Consider the following 27602-nt stretch of genomic DNA (forward strand, 5'->3'; position numbering starts at 1 on the left):
TGGAATCAACAGAGATGGAAGGACAGATCTTCATGTCCTTGAGAGAGGAACAATGACGGGGGTGAGGTACCGGGATGAGATCCTCGATGTGTACGTCAGACCCTACGCTGGTGCTGTTGGCCCTGAGTTCATCCTGATGGATGATAACGCCCGTCCTCATCGCGCCAGGGTGGTTGAGCAGTACCTTGAGCAGGAGACAATTGTCCGCATGGATTGGCCAGCGCGCTCGCCGGACTTGAACCCGATTGAGCATGTCTGGAACATGCTGCAGGTTGCCCTTTCACGCCGTAGAGCACAACCCACGACTTTGGCAGAGCTCGGACATGCCCTCGTGGAAGAGTGGAACAACCTTCCCATTGGGAACATCCGGGTGCTTATTGACAGCATATCTCGACGTTGTCAGGCCGTCATTGATGCAAGGGGAGGTCATACTCGATATTGACACTTCATCGACTAAGTGTAATGATGGACTATCCCTCATAACTGTGTAATTCTTTCTCTTGTTTGCTGTTAACATTTTTTAATGAAATGCCTTTTGGTGTTTGCAGATTTCAAACATTCCATATTGATACAAGTTCATGCCGTTCATGCATTTTCATTCATAACATGATTAAACACGTTTCTGAGTCAGAGTCATGTCTTTTGTTATGTTTGTGGTAACTTACACACATATCACCTAGTGATCCTTATCAAATTTTGAGTAGTATATTATAAATTTAAGATGCTATGTAAAATCACAAAACCTATTGGATAGCTGAATGTAGTCTTGTACTGATTTAAGAATTTCTAAGTTTATTTTTGACGTCCTTTCAGGATTACCTAATAGAATTGAATTTAGATCATATCCCTTAACATAGTAGTACACATTCTGTCTTAAATCATTGTAATTTAGGCATATGAGAAAGAAGTGAAGTGCATCTTCAGTGTGATGGCCACAGCTACATGCGGGATTGATTATCTTATAAATATTGCCTGCGGATGCGTATTTTATAACAAGTGCTTGTTTATGAAAGCACCTTTATTTTCTACATGCTTTTATTTCATTTTTTACTTATCACAGTGGTTAAAATGATTATAAATATAAATTGAAACTTATAATGTGCAATAAGCGGGTTATAGCTGAAACGACACATTAGCAAAACGGCACTGACTGTCGAAATACTCGCTGGAAGCGAAAACGTCGATTATTACTTGACGAAAATGACACCTTATTTTTTTTTACCTTGGTAAAATAAATGAAATTTAACTTGGATTGATAACTTGCAAAGACCAATAATTGTGAAATGTTAAATCAAGTTTACATTAGAAATTAGCCTCTACTCCAACTTATCCTATACCCGACTCAATTTATTGTGATAACATGCTTTGAAGTAAAATATATGGAATTAAACACACATCGTCTCATACAAACACAAATACATGTAGTTGTTAAACGTTGAAACAAGTTTACCTTCGAAATTAGTCCCCTACTCCAATTTACTCACCGACTCTGATTGGCAGACACAGCTCACTTGTTGCGAATGTATTTTTCACTTTAAAGTTTAAAGTACTCAATGTCAGGCTGAAACTGTATTTAAGAATCCTAACATGGTGCTTTCAGATCACAATTTTTCACAATGGCCTGTCGATGTGTCATTTGAACATGTTGAAAGGTTTTACAAGAGATATTTGTCAGTAATAACTGATGCTATTTCTGCTCTTACATTACAACAAATAAATCAGCCAATATGGAACTATTTTATTGATATGTGGCAACAAACATACTTCAGGCTGTACAGTTTACAAATCTATGTCATCTTGTTCCTCCTTATGTCTGGGCAGTTGCTCGCTACAATTTCGGTACTTCTTTACAGTTACAGACAGACAATACCAGAACCGTTAACTACTACAAATCAAATACTGTATGGGTTTCACTGAAAGTGTCGCCACAACTGAAAATCTTCAAATACCTGTATTTGGCTATAACTTTGACTATTTTTTTCTGTTACTGCCTATTATCTATTCCTGCCTCAGGTAAGGATGCAGTGATTTATTTAAGTGCACACATATATCACAGATAAACTCCTGAAGTCTATGAAAGTTATTTACAAGTTATACACATAAGGACTTAAAGGTGGAGAATGTATTGATGTCAACTTCTTTATTATGATGATCACAACATTTCGGGGTATGTACTTACTCCTTCATTAGGTGAATATTCACAATTCTGCTCCAAATGCTTAGATCAATGCTCATATTGTCAACCATATTTGCAAATGTTTAGATCATATTCATGTGTATAATACATTTTATTTCTAATAATGGTGTAATTGGGACACACAAATATAAAGTAACCCAATACTTTCCGTAACGGGCGACAATGCTTGTCTAAAGAGTTGACTAACGCCATCAGGTGGCGATCAGGCTCGGTGACTTGGTTGATGCATGTCATTGATCCCAATTGTGTGGGTCGATGCTCATGATGTCAATCACTGGACTGTCTGGTCAAGACTCGATTATTTACATATGGCCGGAATATTGCTTGAGTGCGGCATAAAACAACAAACAAAATCATAAGTGTGGGATGAGTGATTTTAAATTAGCAAGTTTTATGTGACCTTCAACATTACAACCTGATCTGAGTCTTGAAAAGATATGACTTTGATTCAGTGAAAATTTGCATCATGATAGTTTCAACTGTAGATACAGTTAATGTGTTTTTTGTACAGTTTCTGTTTATTCAATGTATATGTTGTTCAAATAAGCTTTGCCTCTTCACCAACCCTCTTCCTCTTTTGGAATAAATAGTGCTTAATAATTCAAACACCATCACTACTAATCATCCTAGTGAACACAACAAAGAAATGCACATTAAAAACGTCATTATTATTATTATTTCTGATCTCTGATAAATTAGAAAAAAACCTGTTATCCAGCAAGATACATTTCCTTGGTCCCAAGAAGCATGTTACATAGTAAACTGACTCGATAAGTTGAATAGCGTGGTTGTAAAGGCACAACTGACTAAGCTTACTTACTTACTTTGGAGATTTAACGTGCGCTTTCCGACTGATGCGTATTTCGCACACGGGCCCGGCCAGGCCATTTAATGTGTTTCCGAAAGGGGCGAAAGTGGTGTGTGCAACCCAAGAGGGGGCTTTAGGGGTTGCTTATATAGAATTTTGGAATGTTGAGAATTGGAATAGATGCCAATGGGGTCGGGGAGGAGAACTAAGGGAGCTGGGTATGGTGGATGTTTGTTATTTGAGTTTAGGTAAAGGTTATGCCATTTTTTGGCGATTTTTTGATAGTTTAGCTGCTTTATCGGCGTTTTCATTACCGTATATTCCTACGTGGGCGGGTATCCACAAGAAGGTTATTTGTTTGCCTGCCTTAGTTAGGTCGTTGGAGCTTTTAAGTATTTGATTTATTAATTTAGGTTGGTTTTTGGTATTTTTGTTTTGGAGGGCTTGCAGTCCACTTAGGGAGTCGGTAAGTATTAGGATTTTTTGTGTTTTTTTTATTCTTGATTATGGAGGACTGAGGCCATGCCCATTAATTCTGCCGTGAATATTGATTGGTTGTTTGGGAGTCGGAAGGATTGTGTGGTTTTAGTTGGTTGTGTTGTATGGATTCCGAAACCTGTGTGTTTAAGTTTTGGATGAGAGGGTTTGATTGGGACGCGGCCCAGAAATTTAAGCTTAGCCGTTCCCTGCGTAGACTTAGTGGCATTTCTCCTGTCACGGCCTGAAGTGAAGTGTAGGAGGTGCCATGTTGGATGCATGTAATTAGTTTTAGGGCCTGATATTGTATTGAGTCAAGTTTTTTAGATAGAGAGTTGTTTAGGGTGTTGTATATGGCGCAGCCGTAGTCTAGTTTTGATCTAATTAGTGATATGTAGAGAGAGAGGAGAGTATCTTTGGAGGCTCCCCAGTTAGGCATCTTAGGGTGTTTAGGTCTTTACTGCATTGGGTTGTTAGGTTTTGGATGTGAGCATCCCAGGTGGGATGTTCATCGAAAATAAGTCCTAAGAATTTGGTTTGTTTTTGAAATTTGATTGTTTGGTTGTTTAGCTGGAGGATTGGGGAGGCGGCTTTCATGTTTTTATGTTTGAATACTGTTCCTGTTCTTTCTGAGTTAAGGGAGAAGCCCCATTTGTCAGCCCATAGTTGTATTTTATTAAGAGATTTTTGGAGTAAATTTTGGGCCATTTTCATGCTTTCAGTGCGGATCCAGATTGGGGAGGCGGGTTTCATGTTTTTATGTTTGAATACTATTCCTGTTGTTTGTTTTTGTTTTGTTTGTTTTTTGTTTGGTTTTTTTGTGTGAGTTACTGACTAAGCTGTCACTACGCAATTAAGTAATTAACAGACAATTGCAAGTACTAATACCCACCCGGCACTAATTGCCCTGTTAATCCCTAGTCCACAATGAGTTGATATTGAGTTCATTTTGCTAATTAGCTGTTTTTAAAGTAGCAAGGTAATAAACATCAAAGGTGGGGCAGGCTTTGATCATGTGTTATGTAGAAGAGATGATGTCACTTGTTTAATGTTTATTTAGGATTAGCTACATCCCTTGATGCTACCAAGGCAGCCCTTGAGATTATCAGACAGTTTGGCTAGACACAAACTGATGTCTCCCTTGTAGCACACTATGTGTCAGACTTTGACCACTCTGTGCAGATGCATATCAATGCATAAAGAACATTGGGTAGATGATTCAACAATGCCACACAAGTCAAAGTTGGGTTTCACTATATTTAGAAACAGACGATGGATCCAAAACTTTATAACAGTAAGTATGATTAATTTAAACTTTGCCAGGCCAATATTTTGGCAGATTTGCATGTTATTGTTAATCTTCATTAAGTTAATTTTCAAAAAAGATAGGATAAATGATAAAATATGATAATGAGTCATGAATATTTGAATTCAGATGATAACAAACAAGGGAGGGTCACCCCAAAATGTGAGAGTCTCTAGCGGAGGCTTTTGACAAAATGGACAATAAATTATAAAGTGCTTTGCATTTTCTTTCAGGGAGGGTTGTGTCAAAAATGAATGAGAACATACCGGTAATACATGACCGGCCCCTTTAATGTTATATACATAGTTTTTAGTTGATGATTCAGGTTGTACTTTTCAGTTGAATTTCTTTTCACTGTCTATGATGGACTACCAATTAACGGTAGATATTAAATATCCATAACAACTTAGATAAATGCTTCTACAGTCATCCTAATTTGTCAAAATTTGAATTTCAATATAGCTTCCATTAATGAATTAATGAATTTGGTGAGAATATCTATTGTCTGAATTCCTAATATACTTTCTTTTGTATCTGGTGTGTAAGGGTAGCCTAGTGGGTGAAACAGTCTCTGAAACCCGGGTTCAATTCAATACATGGGTACAATGTGTGAAGCCCATTGCTGGAATATTGCTAACAAGCTGCATGAAACTATACCAACTCACTTGCTCATTATGTTGTATTTTGAGATCACTTACATGACACGTGTTTTGATAATTATGAATAGTTGCATTTATGTATTTATGTATAAGAACCTATGTAACTTAGTTTTGCATTGTTTTGTTTACCCTTCCTTACATTTTGATGTAATGCAAACATTCAAGCAAAATTCAGGTGAACCTTGTGGTATTGTTTTAGAAGACCGGATACATTTTTGTATTTTCTGGACACTTTTCTGTTTGCAATGGCTTATTTACATGTATAAAGATTGGTTAAATATCAGTTGCAAGATAAATTGTCAATACCTCACTTTTCGAGAAAACAACTTTAAACATTTGTAAATATGTGTGTGTTTCATATTTTTTTACTAATAAGTTTCTAAAGATGTAATGAAATGTTTCAGGTACCTGAATTTCACAATCTGACACCAGCTACATTTAAGAAGATCTTGCTCACACAATTCAGACAAGGGACTTGCCGGATGATGAACAGTACTCCTGATAACAACCAACAGATTCACCTCACAAAGTGATGATTCTGAATGAATAATGCCACATCAGTGTTACTGTTGGTGGTTTTATTATGACACTAATGAAGTCTGAATGAATTTATGCCAAAGCACTGTGACTATGGTTTAAACATATTTTTATTGATTGAAATGAGTTGGGATTGGTGAACAAGCTTTACAGCTTATGTTAACACCGCTCCCATACAACATATTGAAATGAAGGATGTGACGTCATTAATATAGACATTATTTGAATAATATGTCTGTACATATTACATCAAATACAAAAACATAAATAGAAAGTTACAGCTTGTGTGTGTCTAACAAGTCGTTTGTAACAAAAGTAATAGTCAAACATGAGGTTATTGTCCGGTTTATTTAATTATTAATTTGTGAGAGGCTGAAACGTTTTGTCTTGATGATGAAATTGTGGACGGATTCAACTAATTTCTGGTTTTCAGAGTGAGCAAGTTCATTGTTTCCATTCATAATAGTATCCAGGTTATAACCGATAGTATAAAAGTGCATATTAAGTCTTATCTTATAGTTACAGCAAGTAAAAAAATAATGTAGGGCGTTTTCACTCTGATATCCACAGGAGCAACACGGACTGTTAATTAATATCTGTTATAATACTTATCGGCGTTTAGGTCGCTACAACCGAGTCTGAGGCGACAGTGAACGATTTGACAGAATCGAGTGCCTTTGACTATGTCCAGGTTGTGTACACCGATGCTGACTATACAAATCTGAATGACTTTTGTGGTTTACTGCAGAAACATAATTGACTTTAGATATTCTTCTTCAATAAAATTCTTCTGAGATTTGACTAATTTGTTTATTTAGAAAATGGCATTGAAGCGTCTGTTCTGTAAGGCCTTGCAAACACCACTGGTTACTTTATGCTAGTTCCTCTTCTTGCTTGATCAAATGTCAATTTGTGATATGTACCAATGAAATGCCATATAATCAATAAATAAGATTTTTTTCCAAAAACATGATTTGTTTTGCTTCATTAGCATAAAGAAATATAATACTGATCAGCCATAACATAGGTGCTGAACAAATATAAAATGTACTAATGCCCTGAATGTTTTCCTACTATAAATACAGCTCACTTAACAAAAGTTGTAGTTCCACATTAGTAGACAAATAACATTGATATTTTTTCTGTACTTTATTTAGGTGTTTTCTATGGATGCCATTAGTCTTATGCACCAATTGGGGACAATTGTATTCTGTTTTATATTCCCATGAAACTACACTGTCCCGATATAACAAGTACTGATACCGTTCCAAACTAATCTTTTAATCTCACCAGGGCCAAATGCCAAAGCACATAGCCAATGACATAGAGAATGCTGATTTGCCACTTTTAGCAATATTGCAACAATATCATGGTGGGGGACACCAGCAATAAGCTAACTAAAATAACACAGAATATTACAACAGGTACCTGTAATGCACAGGCTAACATTATTTACCAGAAGCAAGTCATGAAGAAAACTTGCATCCGGATACCTTCCGGAAACCTTCCAGATGCCTTCAGCCACCTTCAAATTGCTTGGTACTTTCATGTTAATTTTTTTATGTGTTTCACACTTAAGTGAACAAAATTTTGACATTTTTTTGAGAAGGTTTCCGGAAGGTATCTGGGCCGGATCCAAAATTGGAAGGTATCTGGAAGGTTTCCGGAAGACGGAAACCTACACTTTTTTTGCTGTGTGTTTGAGCGAAAAGATATGCTGTCCACTCACTGTCCACAACTGTCCATAGGCGTCATAGTTACATATGGTGCTCGTTTTCGCGCATACCACATGCGCAGTCAGTTTAAGGTTGGACCATCCGGGTCAGCGCACCTAGCGGGTTAGTGAAGGGAAGATGAATTGAAAAAGGTCGCCCATTTGCAGCCTCCCTCGTAAGTCAGGGTTGGTTTCCTCGCCGACCTTGTTCGACTATTAGATACCCTATCCCTTGGCCCAGGGTTCATTTCAATGTCACAACAAACTTCTAACAGTCTTGCAATAAATGGTTGAAAGCTACCACAATTTGTAATTAAATTGTCACATGTGAATTTGTAAACTTTCTCAGGCAGCCGCTCATGTATACTAGCCCCATAAAGAAACTGTGCACGGAGAAAATATATTCTGGATTGAAATACAACACAGCAAGAACAAAATGATGCAGACGCTGTAGCAGCTGAATGATCGGACCATAAGAAAATGTCAACGGGACCTGAACAACATCTGTTTCGATGACGTCAGAAGATCAAAATGGAGTAGGGGGTCAAACGACAAAGTCACAAAGTCAATAACGGGTATGACCACCCTGTGCGTGAATCACAGCAGTACATCGGCGACACATGGAGTCCACCAAATGGGCATGGAAGGCCTTGGGAATGGGCTGCCATATCCTCCTCAAATTCTGGGCCAAGTCACTGACGTTATCTGCAGGATGTGGAAGACGACGCAGGCGGCGATCCATTTCATCCCACACATGCTCTATTGGGGAGAGATCTGGAGAATTTGCAGGCCATGGCAGTAACATGACATTGTTATTGTGAAGGAAACCCATTGCGACCCTAGCCGTGTGAGGACGAGCGTTGTCCTGTTGAAATGTCAATCCCGGGTCATGACATTGCAGGAAAGGAATGAACACAGGCCTCAGAATCTGATCTCTTTAGCCAACACCGGTGAGATTGCCCTGAACAACCACCAAAGGGGTTCGGTGCCGTGCTGTTATCCCATCCCAAATCATCACCGAGCCACCTCCAAAACGATTCCTCTCCACAATACAGTTGCGTGCATAACGTTCTCCCAAACGCCGGTAGACACGTTGGCGCCCGTCACCGTGGGCAATGTTGAACCTCGATTCATCTGTAAAGACAACATTTCTCCATCATATTCGAGGTTGGCGAACATGATTTCGACATCATCTTAGATGGTTGACTCGATGACGGTGTGTGGATGGGACGTATGGCATGACGTATGGCAGGTCGAATCCCGTACTGACATAAACGATTCCTGACAGTGTTGGGATGGATACGGCGCAGTCCAGGAATTGTCTGGGACGTCGTTACTGCCGTTTGGAACCTGTGTCGGAGATGTGTAACTCGAATCAATCTGTCCTGTCTTGGCGTCGTTACTCGGGGACGTCCTGAACGTGGGTGGTCGGCAACGTCATTTGTGTTCTGATAACGCCTCACCAATGCCGATATCGTGTTACGATGGCATCGGAAATGTTGCCACCTGTTGTTGCCTCATTCCCGCTCGGATCATTCCAATGGCTTCATGACGCTGTGCAGCTGTCAATCTTGGCATGATTTGCTTGTGATATGCTTGTGTTTGCGCCTGAGAAGTTTTGAATTTTTGACTGACCACAGATCATGCTTTCCAAAGTGACAGCGAATTTTGAGTTGCACATGCTGTGTACAGCTGCACAGGATGCACGTGCAGTAACACATTGCACGTCCATAGGCCCCCATCAATGAAATCATATCGCATGGCACGTGCATGAGCGTTTGAATGTCTTCAATAATTGCTGTGTTCAAACCTATATTTCATATATGGACGGTGTGCCCTTATATCTATATTTTCTCCGTGCACAGTTTCTTTATGTGGCTAGTATACACAAGTAAAATAAGAGTGAGTGCAAAACAAAATTGTCTTTGTAAAAATGATCCTGATAAAGTTTACTCGCTTTGAACTTTGATGAGTTTCGGGTAAAAATGTTCCATTGCGAGCACGCCAACACTGTAGTGTGACTCCCATGAGCGCACGTGAAGGGCCGCTGCATGGCTGACGAATTCAACAGTCGATATCTTCCTGCCCTCAGGTGAACTTGACAACAGGTACGCTCACAAGCTCAATCTCGAGTTGTAGTAAAAAGATATATAGCGACCAATATCAACTCACAAAGTCATATCACACCATAATATGAAGTGTGATAAGTATTACTTGACTTTTATCCACTTTTAGGGTTCAATTTTCTCCCACGACATAAACACGTCTAAACACCTTGACGAGTTCTCACTCTCCATTGATTATAGAACAATTTCATTAAACACGTGTGTCGCCAGCGGGATTCGAACCTGCGACGTCCGCACTAAAGGCCAACGAATCTAGTCTTCTGACACGGTAACATGGGAGAAATGGTATGACATTAACAAGTAAATATTTACTTACATCAGTTCTAACTGCGTTTTCGTTTATGAACTGCGAAATGTGTTTTATTCAACTTTTATACAGTATGTTTCTCTATGCATACTAGTATTTGTACAGTATTTGTGATTTTGTAGCTTTTTGTTCAACGAAATGAACATATAGAACAGAAATCACTATTATCTTGATCAGGGCTATATGTGCTCATAATAGACCCATCAACATGGTCAAGTGATATTTAGTTGATTGATAAATGTTCTTGAGTTGAAATGAAATGAATGGTGTTCTTGCCCCGGGACATGCATTTCATAACCCAAATCGACAAAGTGCGAAGTGCACGTGCGAAACATATTTCACGTGCTTCAGGCAGGGCCCACTAACACAGCGTTCTCACAGTTGAGCATAGAGTTTCTGAATATCTTTCAAAATACCTTGAACAAAACAATGTATTTGAAGCAATTTAGGTGCCATAAATGTTGGACATTGCTTAAGTATGTTAGACCAGTCGGGTCCCTGTGTCTAATTGTTGAAATGGTTAATTAAGCAATGTCTACGATTAGACACTTGGTCCTCGTGGTCTAACCTTTTCATAGTTATGACAATTGTTTGAATCAAAATCAGTGATGACACCAGGTGTTTACGAACAGTGCAAGCATGTCTTCTTGATTTACCGGTAGAAACCGCCACTCACAGAATAATCCTTGAAACAATATTTGACAGTGAGTCAGGTGGGGTGAAACTCAATGTAAAGGTTACATTAGGGGATAGCATAGCGCGTTATGTTGACAAGCGAGTGTCATTTTAGTACATTTGTACAGAAAGTGTGCCGTGGAATATCTGGAATTATTTAATCAGGCCTCAGACGGTCAAACCGTCATTGAAAAGATTAGCAGTAACATGATGTGTCTTTCCGCGAAATATGAAAGAAATATACATAGCGCATCATGTTGACAAGCGAGTGTCATTTTAGTCCGTTGTGGTCAGGTTTCTAATATAATAAGAGTTACATGTATGAATGTGTTTTCTAATTGTGATTAACATCAAATACGAAAATGAATTTATACATACCGACTGTACTAAAGTACAGGGTAACCAGTGCTGACTGTACTTGTGATTGTAGATCCACCTTCCACCAGGCGGTTGTTTCTTTTGGCTTGGTGATGGCTGAGTTTCCGTAAATTGTTGCAAGTGTTACTCCATCGACAGCTTTGCTGGCGTGATTATTCAAGTTCCAGATTGAGCTCATCCATGCGGGTTTGTCTTCAGCAACGTTTGTACCAGTACCTGACCAATAAGAAAAAATGTTAACATTGCATTAAAGAAGCTAACAACATGTGATGGCAACGATAACATCACGCACAGCTGGTGTTCTTTTGTATGCATTTTAAAGATATGGAAGTATGCATATATATGTGTATGTATGTAATATGTGTAATAGGAACGGCTGTCACAAACAATGTCTCATGCTTTGCGTTGTGTTCGTCATTCTTAACCTACAGCTGACCTATTTCCCAGTTCTTTTGGGATGTAGAGGAGTGATTAGAAAAATATATACACAAACAACATATATAGTTTATTCATAAAATCAAGGAAACTCAAATTATAAACCTTACCCCAGTAGTATAGGTAATATGGGTTCTGGACCACTTCCACTGGAGCCAGATTTATATACCTGTACCACCACTACAGGGGGGATTTTGTATGTGTAAATGATTATGCAATTCAACGATCGTCATTAGACTAATTAAAAGAATCATCAATATTAATTAATAATGAATAAAATTTACTATAGCCCACAAGCATATTGGAAAGGTATAGGAGCAATAAAGAAATTAGCCATCGCGGCTAAGGGATCTAAAGATGTGGCCAAGGATTGGTTAAAGAAACAAGCGCTGTGGCAAATATATTTACTGACACCGCGTTATATACCGAGGAAGAAGTTCGATATTTTTACAACAAATGAATTTCATCATGCTGACCTGTTCACTAAGACGTATATATAAACGCGGACGACTAAAATGGCCTAAGCTATTTCAAGCAGATCCTGGTCGTGAGTTTATGGGATCAATAACTAAACTGTTAACAAAGCACGATGTCGAAATCAGGCGTGGTGAAAAAGAGGCCCACCGTAGTCAAGCTATCATTGAAACATTTAACCGGACATTTGGCTATCAGTATGGGAACGAAATGAAATCTGAACGATAAAGATCAACCGAATGGGTGACACAATTATCAGCTGTTGTATCAGCGCTGAATAATGAAGTAACGAGATTAATCGGGAAGGAACCATCCGATTAAAATGAAATCCTTGACTTCTGAATCTTCAGCACCGAGGAGAGACAAAGAACAAAAACCTCCGGAAAGAGTAAGCGTAGGATTTTTATACCAGCCCGATGAACTCGAAGGAGGCCTACATCACGCAACTGATCCGATTTGGTCTCTTAAGATATATAACATTAGTCGATTGGTATTGAAAGAAGGAGAGCCTATTCTTTATTATCTCAAAGATGGACCGGGCAGGGCATTTGTACGAGAAGAGTTGCTCATAGTTCCCAACGATACTGTGTTACCACCCTAAATAACCATAAGCGCAGGGACTTACACCATCCTGATCAATCCACCTGTTTGTATCTAAGGGGGATAATGATGTCTTGTTCATTCTTAATCCATATATTCTATGATTGTAACTTTTTAAAGAGTTCATCTCATGTTTGAATGTTCTACCGTTGAATAATGCTTCTATATTCTGTTCGAGTTTGATGTGCTTTTTTACCACATACTTCTTAACGCCCTAAGCTTTTCTTATCTCTCCATTATCAGACTTCTTTATAGAATACATATTAGGTCTTAATCCCACATACTCCGATATGGGGGCCCCAGCACATTCATCCTTCATCTTACCTAACACCTTTTTATTTACCACACTGTCTTTTGGGTAATCGCTCGTGTCGTACATATCTATCTTTTCTGCCATATCTTTATACACATCCTCGGTTTGTATTTCCATCAACAACGAATCTGTGTAGGTATATAACACCTCGCATATATCGCCGAATTGCTTCTTAAGTTTGTTGTAATAAAAGTCATACATTAAGTGTTTTGGCAAGTCGAGAATACTCATACCAACGTACACCTGTCTGTTGAATTTTATATTACTCTTCTGCATATGCAAAGCGGATAAGTTGTTATCAAATATCTTGCTTCTGTTAAAAGCAGGACTGGCCAATTTAACATCAACACGCTTCCTTAGATTCTCCATAGTTTTACTAAATACTGAGTTATTCATGAGCTTACATATATTCTTTTCGAAATTACTGATCTGTGTTCAACCTTAAATAGGGCTCCATCCAAGGGCTTTCATCAAACTTTAGAACTCTGTGTATTTTCTTTAGTTTCATACCTAACTATAGATATAACTGGAGATTTCTGAAGTGAACTATATATTTTGTCTTATCCATCAAATTTGGTACGAGTTTTTTTACGTTAGCTAACCTAGTATTACCCATCAAGGAGTGTTGATATTCTGACATCCAATCTATATTAACCATTAATCTTTCGGGAGTTAGTGGATAACTGTTATTGTCTTTATGTCACGAATTTGGATATTCCAAGTCAACTTCTAGTATGTACCCTTTATCGGAATCTGAGGGGATATCATCCACTTTGATATCATTCACTTCGACCCACTCAAAACCACCCGTGGGTAAAGGTTGACTCATAGCCCATCCGTACAAATTGTTGGCGTCGAGATATAATAGATGCATGTCAGGTTTACTCAGATCATATCCTTCCACTAATTTATTATTAGCCTTAGAATACCTTTTCGCTACCATCGATATACCACCTCTTAATCCTTTCTCAATAAACAAATGCATATTGTAATCGGTGAGTGATTTTAGTTTACAGCGGTCTTCTTCAACAATGCATCCCACGATAGTCGATGCTGGGTCCAAGCCGTATTGTTTTAAACATGTCTTTCTAAATATCTCGAATATATCGGTGAGTAACAGTACATCGGTTTTTAAGTACAGATCGTGATAATCGCCTAAATTCTTACAACCAAATTTATCCCAAACCGTCAGAGCGTGTTCATAATTGGCATCAGTTATTTTAGATTCTGTTAAGTAACTATAGAATGATTCAAGGGGTGGTAATTTAGTTTTGTCAAATCTAGACCAATCATCCATATATTCCTAAAGATATACACCTTTTCTCAGCAACAAATGACGCATTAACCTATCGGTATATTGATTTGTTATCACAAAGTCATTGGGATTGTTCGAATTAGCTAAATTGTCCAGGGAAGATAACAGAAACTGTACGGAGTCTATGAATCTGAGTCCATTAGTTTGCTTTATTCTGCCTTTCCGATCCTTGTCCGTATAATGTGTAGTTTTAGTCAACGAGAACCATATATATTTTTCCATATTATTAGGAATACACATTAAGCAACCGTTGGTCTTTGAGATAGCTTGCATAATGAGATGTGAATCGTATCCTCTAAGGTTATGAAACACAATGGGGATAGGTATTGTTTGAGAATTCATTTTTAGTTTCAAGTTACACTTATAATGTGTGGCTTCGCGATAATTACCCGTGATGTGGCAATGATCTCTTACGGAATCCCCATTCAGGGGTTTATTATAAACATGACCACTAGTTGACTTCTTATAGGCCCTCCAATCATCCCTCGTCATACACATTGGTTTCTTACGCGATAAATTTTCCCTGATTATTCTCTCTTAGTTTTGTAGATATCCTAGGTACTTTCCTGCTGCATCGGGACCTCTGTAAATCATGGGCGGGTTTGTTTTCCCATCATACCTTTCAGCTATATATTCAAACCCACAAACCCATATGTTCTTCAGTTTTGTATGTAAAACTATCTTGATTATTACGTTCAGGATTTTCTATAGGTTTGATAAGCGCTTCAAAGTCGGCGTAAATTACGTACAGTACTGGTATTTGATTACAATAATAAATACATTTTAATATGTTTTTCCCCTCTTCAGGCATATCAATCCTGATGGCAGTCTGTCCAACACCTCTACAGTCTTCTTTACGCGCTTCGAATAAATCTTGTCTGCTGTACCCATGTAGGCATCTTTCGCAGAAATATTTCTTTCCCTTATATTTTGTTTGATCGTATAATAATATAAATAATGTTTAAACTCTTTATCCATGTATAATGATATTTTCCATAATGATCATTTTCGATCAGAAATGAATTGATTCTGGGACTATGTTGTGGAGCGGAGCTTATCCTGTGTACAACGATTCCTTTAGAAGAATGTCAGAAACCATTTACAGCTAAATTATTTTGCTTTTCCACCTTATCAATTTGTGATATTGGTGTATGTTCGTCTATACCATCGAGGTTTAGTCCATCGTTTTGGGGATAGCTAGAAGGCCTATCTGGATGTTTGTCTATGAGGAATTTATTTTTTACATTAATTATGGCTTTTATCTTTTTATAATACGGGGGTAAATCTATATAAGATCCACCTTTCAATGGCATATAATTTGCTATATCTAAATATAAACTATCAATTTTATCCACACCCCAACCCGAACCTCTATTAGTCCAGTGTTCTAAAGTTTCCTGTATCATCTGATTTGATGTATCTAATGATGTGTTTATAGTATCAGATTCAGTTATAACTTCTAGATTGCTCTGGAAATATGGTTCGGTATATTCGGTGCTATCGTCTGTGCAACTTTTATTCAATGACATTTTAACCATCAGCTGGTATTTTATATTATGTAAATCATCTAACTCAATGCTAGATACGATGTGCTTAACATCATTAACATCCATGTTGGAATTAATATCCATCTTCCAACCTCTTTGATATTTACCAATGCTGGTGGACGTGGTTACAAATTTAAATTCAATATCATCTTGTTGATTTTTATCAACATCATCTTGTTGTTTTTTATCAACATCATTATTATCTAGTAAAGCGATCAATTCAGCTTTTCTCATTTGAGAATAACCTCTCAGTCCACTGTTTTTCGCTTGAGCTTTGAGTTCTCTAACAGTCTGGGGTTTGTTGTATTCCAAACTGAGTAAATCGATCAATTCAGCTTTTCTCATACAATATCAATGTAGACCACGTCGCTTTGCTAAAGCTTTCAGCTCTCTGACAACATAAGTCATCGTGATATATAAATACATGTGAACTAATGTCTAATTGGTTTGAATTCTACCCAATCTATTTATCTCATTTCAGTAAGCCTTTTTTCCTCTCATAAATAATTTGAAACCGTTTCTTGTCAGCACTGTGACTCTTACATAAGTAGCTACCTTTGACACCAATCCCACATACAGAACATGAATAAATAATGTGCCCTTTTCTAATTGCAATGGAGTGGATTCCACAAAAAATCCGACATACAGCTCTTTCCACAAATTTGCGATCGACCCAAGCGTATGAATTTACATCTTGATGGACTCTCGCCATTGTGATAAATATACACTTCCAGTATCATTGGCTAAATGTATGCTCAGTCTAACATTAGTGACGTAGCTGACATAGTGTGTTTACAGGTCATAGTGGCTGATAAGACTCGCCTGCCCTAACTAGGTCATGGTTTATGTGTAGTTATTGTGTAACCTAAAATAGCCACACCAGTCAACCCTAACGTTATGAATGCTATCTCTCTGGTTTTTTTTCCTCTGATGGTGTATTAAACTGACTTATTGTTGGTCTCTGTATTGGGTCAAGTAATTTTCCATGGCAGATTCAACATCCTTAAACCACTGAATTGAATGTCCTTGCTTATGCAGTTCTTCATAAATAAAATCTAATCTTAATATCCTCTGTCTGGTCCATTGTGACTGGGCTGCTTATGTCTTTTCTGCTCAGAACCTCTCATACTAGAAAATAAAAAAAATACTCCCCGAAAAAGCTAGAGCATTAACAACAGCTCCACGGACCATCATTGCAATTGTTGCTATGTTTGTATGAATATAAAATATTCAAATGTTGAATTACTTCATTATGTCTTCCGGGATAAGCCCTTGTTTGATGAGCATATCTTTTGTTGCCATAGCCATTCCAATATCAAGAATCATCATACCAATATCATAACCATAAAATCTAGCTTGGGTGGTGTTGCTTTAGTAATAATTTCAGCTATACGGGCATAGCCAATGGCCAAGCGGCTGACCACATAGTCAACGGCCAAGCGGCTGAATGATACGTTGCGTTTACCAACATTTTACCATCTGTAACTGGAGTAGTCATGCTTCTTATAGCATTATATGGGGGCTAACCTCTAATTGAACTTGTTGTGACATTGGGGGTGACGTTTTCTCTTCTCCGGTCTTATGAAACAACCATACCACCGCTATAGCAACAACTCCTAGTGCCCAAGTTTTAATCTGACGACTATTTCAATTTCAGTTCAATATTTGAATAATACATTATTTTCGCTTTCCTCGCCAGCCAGCCCTTTCTACCGGTGGCGATTTTTTTGGGGTTCTTGGTCACTCTGGCTTGTGGTATTTCCTGATTCACTCGTTGTGCATCCTCATTCACTTGTTCCACAATCTGTGGTGGTGTCACTTGTTGTGATTGTGTTTCCACAATCTGTTGTACAATCTGTGGTGGTGTCACTTGAGTCTCCATTTATATTATTAAGTGGGTATGTATGTTTAAATAGACAATACCTAGCCGTTATTAAAGCTGTGGTGAGTTATCGGTCAAGTTATCAATTTTTTCAATGGTATAATTTTCACCCAAATATTCGGAACATTTTCCACCAGCTACCAAAGTGGCGAGTCTTTCTCTTTGTTTTTCTACATGTTGATCTGGCTCATCTTTGAGCATTTGTTCTCTGAGTTCGTCACATTCCATAATGTAATACCTAAGGAGATATTTAAGTCTAACATAATAAAATATCCACTCGGCCCGTAAAAATAAACTGTTGTGAAAGAATGAGGATTTCAAGCCACATTATGTCATAATAACCGCTAATGTTGAATTTATCGTATTTTTGCTACTTGTGCTATCTTTTTGCTTTATTTACTATAATTTTGCTATATTTGCTATAATTTTGCTGTATTTTTGCTACAAATTTGCTATATTTACTATAATTTTGCTGTATTTTTGCTAAAATTTTGCTCCATTTTGCTAAGCAATTGCATAAGCAGCTGGTTGATCGGTTTTTAATACGAGTTTACAATGCTTCGTTGAAGCTAACAGTTTTCTGACTTTATCTCATTCGAGCTTGGTATAAATAACATCATTTTCGCGTAAACATTCCTCGAATAAATCTTGGTCTTTGCAATGAAACAGGGCCACCCATCTGGTCTGCTCTCTAAGATCTTTCAGGACAGAGTTGTATTTTTTAGTAAGTACCCAAACGCTATGCTGAGTATGCCGAACGGAGAATGCTAAATAAAAAAGCACATCTCGTCGTATCTTTTTTGTTCCGTGTGATCTTTCAGTGTCGAAGCACGCGATCATGCATGGCTAAACTTCCTGTATATTGGTTACAAATTTGGCTGGCTAATTCAGGATCTGTTATCATATCATACTCCAGTGAGATATTTTCAATGGAATAGCTAGCATCTTCAGTAGCTCTGATTACTCTACCGTAGACATTAAAAGTGCGTTCGTATTCTAACCTATCGCCTAGGGATGCTGGATAACAGGGCATGTGGGAATCTAGTAATTCAAAGTCTAGCGGAATATTGAATCGGTTACCTAATGCGCCGGCAACAGCAAGATCTTTTACGATGGTATTATCACCATTATCAGCACCCACACACAGTCTCAATGTGTTCCGATTACAAATACCTCGGTACTGTAAGTTTTCCTGCTCTTTATCCATTCTCCAGAGATCCATGTAACAAAAGTATAGATCGCTATCATCGATACTCAAAACCTCATTACCACTAATTTTAATCGTGATTTTCTTAACGATAGCATGAACCATGTTCTGAACAGCCTCCCTGTTAACGTCGGCAGAAGTCAAACTAATCATAAATGATAGTCGGACAGTTCTTGGAACTAACACAACGTGTGCGCCGAGATTAGGAAAGCAAGAAGCTTTTGATTCTGATCAATGGTACTCTGGTTATTAGTTATAGTTTCAGACTGACGAATTGCTTTGAACCCTAATGGATCTCGAAGTCTATGTTGTGGATTTAACTTGCGTCCGTATTGCGAAGACATTGTTATATCAAAATTATGTAATCTTATGTTTAATATAAATGGATGATTTTAATCTAAATGATTTTGATAACCCTAGTACAATGGAAGAGGGTACTGATGAAACCAACTTTACGAATCTTAGCGATGAACTTTTACAATCAACCGTTACTGGTTATTACAATACCTTTAAAGATGTTAGCCCAATTGGTTGGGACTATTCAAAGTTTACGATAGATAGTAAAGGAATATTGCGACTGCGTGGCTCTCTCGGATATTGATCTTATGAATTCTCGTACTTGTAAGCCTCTAGCCTTGTCTACGATAGCTAATAAACACGGCATCAACACTGTTTGTAATGAATTAGGATTTGCAGACTATTCATGCGAAAAACTTTCTGCGAAGAATACTAAGGTTCTTCGGACTGTGCGTCACGAACTCTGTAGCATAGATAATTTGGAAGAAAGCTCGAAGGTGGCCTCGGACAGACTCGGAGAAATCTTGGATACCTACTATGATCATTCCATGGTCAGTGTACCATCCTCGGAGTTCAGTATCAGGGAATTATGAGGTCTTGACAAGGCAATGCAAACAATGTGGGGAGAACTCATCAATAATATAGCCAAGCTATCAGAACTCGACAAGCATATAGCTTATGAGAAAACAAAACTTGCACAGGCGGGTGATGAATTCAGTAGAGTCGCGTTGCAGAAAGATTGCGTAACTTAGAAGACGAAAGATCGGCTTGCCTCGAAGCTGCTTCCAGTAATAGAAAGACACTTCTTTCACAAATCTGTTAAATTCGAGAAACTATCGATCATGTCCTCAAGGATGACACTACACTGGCCGATAAAATTTAAACATTGTTCAGAGAACAGGGAATAACCATTGCCAGTATTTTAACCGTATTGGGATTTATTATATCGACTTTGACTCTCGCCTTAACTGGTGGTACAGGTGGTACAGGAGGTGGCACACTGCCTAGTGATAGGGGTGGTGTAAAAGAGCTGATAATAAAGCATTTAAAAGCATTAGGTTCAGCACTGGGAAAGCTCGCTGGGAAAGCCGCGTCTGCACTTCCCAGTATAATAGGGAGTATAGTTTCCTGGCTCTTGAATTTATTAGCTAAGACCACCATTTGGCTTAGTCAAAACTTGTGAGCACTGATCGTAGCAATTGCAGGGCTGTTGTACGTATCTGCTAAGTACTATTTTTCCAAATCTCCACCTATTATAAGTGCTGTTTTTTAATCAATATGTTATTGATTTTTAGCTGCAATATGTGGTGGCACTTGTGGTTGTGTGTCAGTATATGTGTTAGTAGGAGCGTCAAGTAGATATCTGTGGTTTGACTATTCCCATTTCGCCTGTGTTTGTTTGTGTTATTAATTTAGTGTTAATATCTGAATTTATACCTGGCTTTTGTTGGTCGGTAGCAATAACATTTTTTTTTTATTATAACCAATCACTTGACCGATCTTAAGTTCCATATTATTCGGAGTGAGTGAGTGAGTTTGGTTTTACGCTGCTTTTAGCAATATTCCAGCAATATCACGGCGGGGGACACCAGAAATGGGCTTCACACATGGTACCCATGTCGGGAATCGAACCCGGGTCTTCGGCCATATTATTCAGAGACATGTATAGTCACGGCGCATAAACATAGTCTACTTTGGATTGAGCATACTGCTATACATCTTGATAACGTTTTATAGAAGATGGTATGTCAACTGGTGAATTAATAGCATCCTCTACGTTTGCGACAAACTGTTTTTGTGCATCGAGCGCCATCCCAGAACCAATAATGGACGTTCGTGTTTGCGATTGTGCACCAAGAATTTCCCATAGATAAGTTCTTATTGATTCATTAACTCTTACAACTCCTGGGTTAGTAAAATTATTTTCTGTTTTATCATATAGAAATTCATTCCAAGCGTTTGCGGTATCGTTCAGTTGTACAAATTTTATAACAATATAAGCCAAACCACCCTTAAAAGTCATAAGATCTCCTCTCTAATCGTTACTGGAAAGTTCCCAGCAATGATTAAGACTATGCAATCTTATGTTTTTCTGTAACAACTTATTTGGATTGAATGGTTGATGAGTTTTTTAAAACTAAATCATCGCTTTCTTCTTTAACATTTTTTTGTCTGCTGTACGGAACACCTAGACCTGACATTCCTGACAAATATGTTCAAACGAGAACCTATTGTACGGATTATTTGATGCATTCCATGCTCGATCCTGTGGTAATTGGGCACTAATTTCTTTAAGTATACGTCTAATCTGAGGGTACACGTGAAATGATAAAACAGATTTATTTAGTTCAAATTCTGGAGCATAAAGAGATACAACACATCCTGTTTTGGCACACCATATGGCAAAATTTAACTGGTTGTGCCAAAATTGCATCGGATTGTGAAATCAATCGTGCACCATTTTATCACTGGTTGCTGTGAACCTGTATTTTTCAAAGATATCAGGGAATTCTAGAAAAACATTAGCACCAGAGACACTTACTAAAATCGACTGATTAGTAATATAAGTTGATTTCATATTTAAGTTATGATATAGTATCATTGTATATTTAATATGTATGTCACACTCCAGGTAATAACTAATGGTCAGTCTATTGAACTGCTTCATACTATCGATAACTCGGATGGTCAACTTGAAGTGTCCTATGCGATGTAACATATTATCGCGGTGGACCAATATAAGTAATAATGAGAGATATATATATTAGGTGAAAATGATGTTATTGACAAATACATTATTATACCTGATGGGTATTACAGTGTATGCTCACTCAATGATGACATTTCTAAGCCTAATTGAATTAGTGTCACACAAAATGAGTCGAATGGGATGCTGATTTTGAACGCTGGAGAAAAAAGTGTAAAGCTTTTCATGAACTTTGGAATTACACTTGGATTTAGAGGGGAACTAACATTAATCGAGACAGCATTTGGGGGAGTTATATATATATATATATATATATGTGAAGGCATGTTTTTATATGTATATGGGCGATATATATATATGGTGTATAGATACACACAGAAGCGAAACAATACAGGCAAATATAACTATTTTACTACCCGATAATAGGTAATCGTAGTGTAAAAAGTTGTTTTTCCGGTCATCCAAAATTAATACTTCTAACTATTACACCCTTGAAAAAATTGTAGTAGTGTGTAACTATGTTCATATCATTAAGTGTATTTTAAGGTCACCTCTTATTTTAATACCTAAGTTTTAGTCTACCCTCCAATCTATCCTGCTTCACTAAACAACAGCACAGTCACCCTTGCGCTTGCCTAGTAGTATAGGTAATGATGGTTCTGGCTCACTTCCACTGGAGCTGGATTCATATACCTATACCACCACTACAGGAGGAATTTTTTATGCCAAAATGACTATGCGATTTAACGATAGTCATGAGTTGTATTAAACGAAACATCAATATTAATTAATAATGAATAAAATTTACTATAGCCCACGAGGATATTGGAAAGGTGTAGGAGCAATAAAAAAATTAGCCACCGCGGCTAAGGTATCTAAAGATGTAGCCAAGGATTGGTTAAAGAAACAAGCGTTGTGGCAAATATATTTACCGGCACCGCGTTATATACCGAGGAAGAAGTTTGATATTTTTACAATGAATGAAGTTCATCAGGCTGACCTCTTGTTTCTTCCCCACGATAAGGTAAAACGCAAAACGTATAAATACGCTTTCACATTAGTGGATGTAGCTAGTCGATGCAAAGAGGCTGAGCCATTAACCTCGAAAGATTCAACAGAAGTAGCTAATGCACTGAGCCGCATATATAAATGTGGACCGCTAAAATGGCCTAAGCTATTTCAAGTAGATCCCGGTCGCGAGTTTATGGGATCGGTAACTAAACTGTTAACAAAGCACAACGTCAAAATCGTCCGTGGTGAAAGAGAGGCCCACCGTAGTCAAGCCATTGTTGAAAGATTTAACCGGACTCGAGCGGAACGTTTGTTTGGCTATCAGTATGGGATCGAAATGAAATCCGAGCGATTGAGATCAACCGAATGGGTGACACGATTATCAGCCGTTGTATCAGGGCTGAATAATGAAGTAACGAGATTAATAGGGAAGAAACCATCCGATGCGATTAAAATGAAATCCGTGACTTCCGAATCTTCAGCACCGAGGAGAGGCAAAGAACAAAAACTTCCGGATAGAGTAAGGGTAAGATATTTATACATGCCCTGTGAACTCGAAGGAGGCCTACGTCGCGCAACCGATCCCATATGGTCCCTTAAGACGTATAACATTAGTCGATTGGTTACAAAAGAAGGAGAGCCTATTCTTTATTATCTTCAAGATGGACCAGGTAGGGCATTTGTACGAGAAGAGTTGTTCATAGTTCCCGACGGTACGGTATTACCACCATAACCATAAGCATAGGTAGTTACACCATCATTATCAATCCATCTCTTTGTATCTAAGGGGGATAATGATGTCTTGTTCATTCTTAATCCATATATCCTATGATCGTAACTTCTTAAAGAGTTCATCTCATGTTTGAACGTTCTACCGTTGAATAATGATTCTTTATACTGTTCGTGTTTGATATGCTTTTTTACCACATACTTCTTAACACCCTTAGCTTTTCTTATCTCTCCATTATCGGACTTCTTTATAGAATACATCTTAGGTCTTAATCCTACATACTCCGCTATAGGGGTCCCAGCACATTCATCCTTCATCTTACCTAATACCTTTTTATTTACAAGGCTGTGCAGTGGATTATCTTTAGGGTAATCGCTCGTGTCGTACATATCTATTTTTTCTGCCATATCTTTATACACATTCCCGGTTTGTATTTCCATCAACAAAGAATCTGTGTCGGTATATAACACCTCGCATCTATCGCCGTATTGCTTCTTAAGTTCGTTGTAATAAAAGTCATACATTAAGTGTTTTGACAAGTCGAGAATACTCATACGGACGTACACCGGTCTGTTGAATTTTATATTACTTTTCTGCATATGCAACGCGGCTAAGTCGTTATCGAATATCTTGCTTCTGTTAAAAGCTGGACTGGCTATAAGTTTCCTGAGTCTTTCTTCCTCATTAGATCTGACTAATTTAACATCAACACGCTTCCTTAGATTCTCCATAGTTTTACCGAATACCGAGTTATTCATGAGCTTATACAGATTCTTTTCGAAATCGCTGGTGGCTATCTTTCTTAAATCTGTGTTCAGCCTTATATAGGGTTCCATCCAAGGGCTTTGATCAAACTTTAGAACTCTGTGTATTTTCTTAAGTTTCATACCTAACGATAGATATAACTGGAGATTTCTGTAGTGAACTATATATTTTGTCTTATCCATCAAATTTGGTACGAGTTTTTCTACGTTAGCTAACCTACTATTACCCATCAATGAACGTTGATATTCCGACATCCAGTATTTATTAACCATTAATCTTTCGGGAGCTAGCGGGTAACTGTTATGGTCTTTATGTAAGGAACTCGGATATTCCAAGTCAACTTCTAGTATGTACCCTTTATTCTCATCATTATTATTGATATCATTCACATTGACCCATTCAAAACCACCCGTGGGTAAAGGTTGACTCATAGCCCATCCGTACAAATTGTTAGCGTCGAGATATAATATGTGCGTGTCGGGTTTACTCGGATCGTATCCTTCCACTAATTTATTATTAGCCTTGGAATACCTTTTCGCTGCCATCGATATACCACCTCTTAATCCTTTCTCAATAAACAAGTGCATATCATAATCTGGGAGTAGTTTTAGTTCTACGCCGGTCTTCTTCAACAATGCATCCCACGATAGTCCGGGACTGGAATAGTACCATGCCGGGTCCAAGCCGTATTGTTTTAAACACGTCTTTCTAAATATCTCGAATATATCGGCGAGTAACAGTACATCGTTTTTTTAGTACAGATCGTGATAATCGCCTAAATTCTTACAACCTAATTTATCCCAGACCGTCAGAGCGTGTTCATAATCGGCATCAGTTATTCTAGATTCTGTTAAGTTACTATAGAATGATTCGAGGGGTGGTAATTCAGTTTCTTCGAATCTAGACCAATCATCCATATATTCGTATGGATATACACCTTTTCTCAGCAGCAAATGACGAGTTATCTTATCGGTATATTGATTTGTTATAGCGAAGTCATCGGGATTGTTCGCTTTAGCTAAATTGTCCAGGGAAGATAACAGAAACTGTACGGAGTCTATGAATCTAAGCCCATTACTTTGTTTTATTCTAGATTTCCCATCCTTGTCCCTATAATGTATAGGTTTAGTCAACGAGAACGATATGTATTTTTCCATATTGTTAGGAATGGACGTTAAACCGCTGTCGGTCTTTGAGATAGCTTGCATAATGAGATGTGAATCATATCCTCTAAGGTTATGAAACACAACGGGGATGGGTATTGTTTGAGCATTCATTTTTAGTTTCAAGTTACACTCGTTATGCGCGGCTCCCCGATAATTACCCGTGACGTGACAATGATCTCTTACGGAATCCCCATCCAGAGGTTTATTACAAACGTGACAACTCGTTGACTTCTTGTGGGCCCTCCAATCATCTATCGTCATACGCATGGGTTTCTTACACGATAAATTTTCCCTGATTATTCTCTCTTCGTTTTGTAGATATTCTAGGAACTTTCCCGCTGCATCGGGACCTCTGTAAATCACGGGAGTGTTTGTTTTCCCATCATACCTTACAACTATATATCCAAACCCACAAGGAATATGTTCTTGAGTTTTGTACGTAAAACTATCTTGAGTTTCTTGATTATTGCGTTCAGTATTTTCTATGGGTTTGATAAGCGCTTCGAAGTCAGCGTAAATTACGTACGGTACTGGCATTTGATTACAATAATGTTCAAATTTTAATATATTTTTTCCCTCTTTAGGCATATCAATCCTGATAGCATTCTGTCCAACACCTCTACAGTCTTCTTTATGCGCTTCTAATAGATCTTGTCTGCTGTACCCATGCAGGCATCTTTCGCAGAAATATTTCTTTCTAGCATGTTTTGTTTGATCGTATAATAGCCTGTTTAAACTCTTTATCCACGTATAATGATATTTTCCATCTTTTTCGATCAGAAATGAATTGATTCTGGGAATATGTTCCGGAGCGGAGCTTATCCTGTGTACAACAATTCCTTTAGAATGTCCGAAAACATTTATAGCTAAATTATTTTGCTTTTCCACCTTATCAATTTGCGATATTGGTGTAGGTTCGTCTATACCATCGAAGTTGAGTCCATCGTTTTGGGGATAGCTAGAAGGTCTATCCGGATTCTTGTCTACGGGGAACAATGCAGATCTTATCATCATTCTTAAACAGTCATCGGATTTATTTTTTACGTTAATTATGGCTTTTTTCTTCTTATAATACGGGGGTAAATCTATATAAGATCCACCTTTGAAGGGCATATAATTCGCTATATCTAAATATAAACTATCGATTCTATCCACACCCCAACCCGAACCTCTATTAGTCCAGCGTTCTAAAGTTTCCTGTATCCTCTGAATTGATGTATCTAATGATGCGTCTATAGTATCGGATTCGGGTATAACTTCTTGATTGCTACAGAAATATGGTTTGGTATATTTGACGCTATCGTCTGCGTTACTTTTACTCAATGACATTTTAATCGTCAGCTGGTATTTTATACTTTGTAAATCATCTAATTCCTCGTTAATTTTACTCGATATGATGGGCTTAATATCGTTAACATCCATGTTGGAATTAATATCCATCTTCCAACCTCTTAGATATTTACCAACACCGGCGGATGTGGGTACAAATATTAATTCTTGTTGTTGTTGATTAACATTATCATTATCATCATTATCATCATTATTATTATCTAGTAAAGCGATCAATTCAGCTCTTCTCATTCGAGAATAACCTCTCAGCCCACTGTTTCTCGCTCGAGCTTTGAGTTCTCTAACAGTCTGGGGTGGTTCCAAACCGAGTAAGGTAATCAATTCAGCTTTTCTCATACGAGAATATCCACGTAGACCACGTTGCTTTGCCATAGCTTTTAACTCTCTGACAAAAACCATAGTGGTTGAATGGTATATGCAAAATGAAACAAATGTCTAATTGGTTGTTTTCATATATCTAAATACGTATTCTCCCCAACCTATTCCTCTCATTGATGTAATCTCTCTTCCTAGCATAAATAATCTGATTCCTGACCCTATCAGCACCGTGTTTCTTACATAAACAATAACGACCTTTGACCCCTATCCCGCATTCGGAACACGTATAGTTTATGTGTCC

The 27602-nt window shown here is 37.8% G+C and overlaps 1 protein-coding gene across 1 annotated transcript in view; it reads right to left on the reverse strand.

The window, feature by feature from the left end:
• LOC139478352 (receptor-type tyrosine-protein phosphatase alpha-like) overlaps window positions 1-27602 on the reverse strand; it is a 139374-nt gene that overhangs the window by 59211 nt on the left and 52561 nt on the right. Inside the window, exon 2 of the mRNA XM_071260789.1 lies at window positions 11185-11400. Coding sequence (XP_071116890.1) covers window positions 11185-11400 — 216 coding nt within the window. The remainder of the gene's footprint in view (window positions 1-11184; window positions 11401-27602) is intronic.

The sequence above is a fragment of the Haliotis cracherodii genome, unplaced genomic scaffold, assembly GCF_022045235.1.
Source record: "Haliotis cracherodii isolate W230 unplaced genomic scaffold, xgHalCrac1.p SCAF_4, whole genome shotgun sequence".
Classification (NCBI taxonomy): Eukaryota; Metazoa; Mollusca; class Gastropoda; order Lepetellida; family Haliotidae; genus Haliotis; species Haliotis cracherodii.